At 33.8% G+C, this 1427-nt stretch overlaps 1 protein-coding gene across 1 annotated transcript in view; it reads left to right on the top strand.

Annotated features, from left to right (window-relative positions):
- Positions 1-1427, top strand: part of SLCO4C1 (solute carrier organic anion transporter family, member 4C1) — a 34606-nt gene that overhangs the window by 12518 nt on the left and 20661 nt on the right. Inside the window, exon 3 of the mRNA XM_006900687.1 lies at positions 1250-1424. Within this exon, the coding sequence (XP_006900749.1) occupies positions 1250-1424 (175 nt within the window). The remainder of the gene's footprint in view (positions 1-1249; positions 1425-1427) is intronic.

Raw genomic sequence — 1427 nt, 5'->3', positions numbered from 1 at the left:
GAAGCCACAGACTGGGAAAAAGTGTTTGGTAATGACATGTCAGATAAGGGACTTATATCTAGAATTTATAAAATACTTGAACACCACAACAAGATAAAGGTGAATAATCCAATTTCTTCCCTTCTTGATACTCTAGTGCAATATTGTTTTTTCTGATATATATCTTGGTCTTTTCTCCTCTTCTGCTTTTGTAATAGAATAATCTTTTACTTTTACCATGGCTGTTATTCTTAATGTCTCCCTCCAGCTCTTTTGGTCTTCATTCTTTAGTGACTAAGGCTTCAAACCTTTTCCTGAGATGGTTTTTAAACACTGTCCTTAAAGTATGAGTGATAAAATTTAGTAGGTGGTCAAATACCCTTGATTAGTTTCCCTAAAAAAGTGTTTCTTTTTAATAATACATTTTTTCATTGATGAACACTTTCTTCCTCCCCTCCCCCTTCCCAACCCACCCTGCAATTCTTGTTTCAAATTGTTGTCATACATATAATGCATAATCATATCTCTTTTGGACAGTTCTTCTCATCTGTACTATTGTAGTGTTCATTATCTATCCACTCTTTCCCCAGACCCCTCATCCCTGTCCTATTTTATAACAGTGTTATACAGTGTTCCCCTTTGGTGAATGATGTATTTCACTCAATATCCTCTAGGTTCCTTCTTCTGTATGTTTTATGAGTTCATTTATTTTTTTTTTTTAGTTCTGTGTAATGGTGTTGTGTAAATGTACCATAGTTTTTCCATCCAGTAGTTTGTTGACACTTCGGTTGCTTCTATCTCTTTGCTATTATGAATAGTGTAGCAATAAATACGGGTGTGCAATCACATGTTATGCATCAGAGTTGGGCAATGACTAGGGAGGATAGAAGAAGAATTGATGCCAGACAGTTTCCATAGTGGCTGTATCATTTTACATTCCCACCAGCTTTGAATAAGAGTTCCAATCTCTCCATAACCTTGCCAAGATTTGTTTTTTTTCTGCCCTGTTGAATTTTGTTATTGTTGCTAGAAATAATGATTTATTTGATATGGTTTTTTAGGTTTTTCTCCATTTTTCAAATGGCTGTCAAATTTTCTTTAATACTGTATGCATCTCTAAATAGCTTACATATAACTAAAGTATAGATCTGTTGGAAGAAAGTTATATTTGGAAATTATAATTTGTAAGATAAGAGATTTAAATTATTACTGTAATGTCTGAATAAATAAAATAAAATAAAAAATAAAATTTTTTCTTTCCTTGTTCAAGATACTTGTTCAGCAACCAGCAATGGCACCAGTTGCAATCCTTCTACATCTTCACTTTCCAACTACTTGTATGTCTTCATCTTGGGGCAACTGTTAATGGGAGTAGGAGGAACTCCTCTCTATACCCTAGGAACAACATTTATTGATGATTCTGTGCCCACACACAAGTCTTCTCTATA

This window comes from Elephantulus edwardii, unplaced genomic scaffold, assembly GCF_000299155.1.
Source record: "Elephantulus edwardii isolate Elephantulus edwardi_28Jun2011 unplaced genomic scaffold, EleEdw1.0 scaffold00290, whole genome shotgun sequence".
Classification (NCBI taxonomy): domain Eukaryota; kingdom Metazoa; phylum Chordata; class Mammalia; order Macroscelidea; family Macroscelididae; genus Elephantulus; species Elephantulus edwardii.
This window is presented reverse-complemented; position numbering and strand designations above follow the sequence as displayed.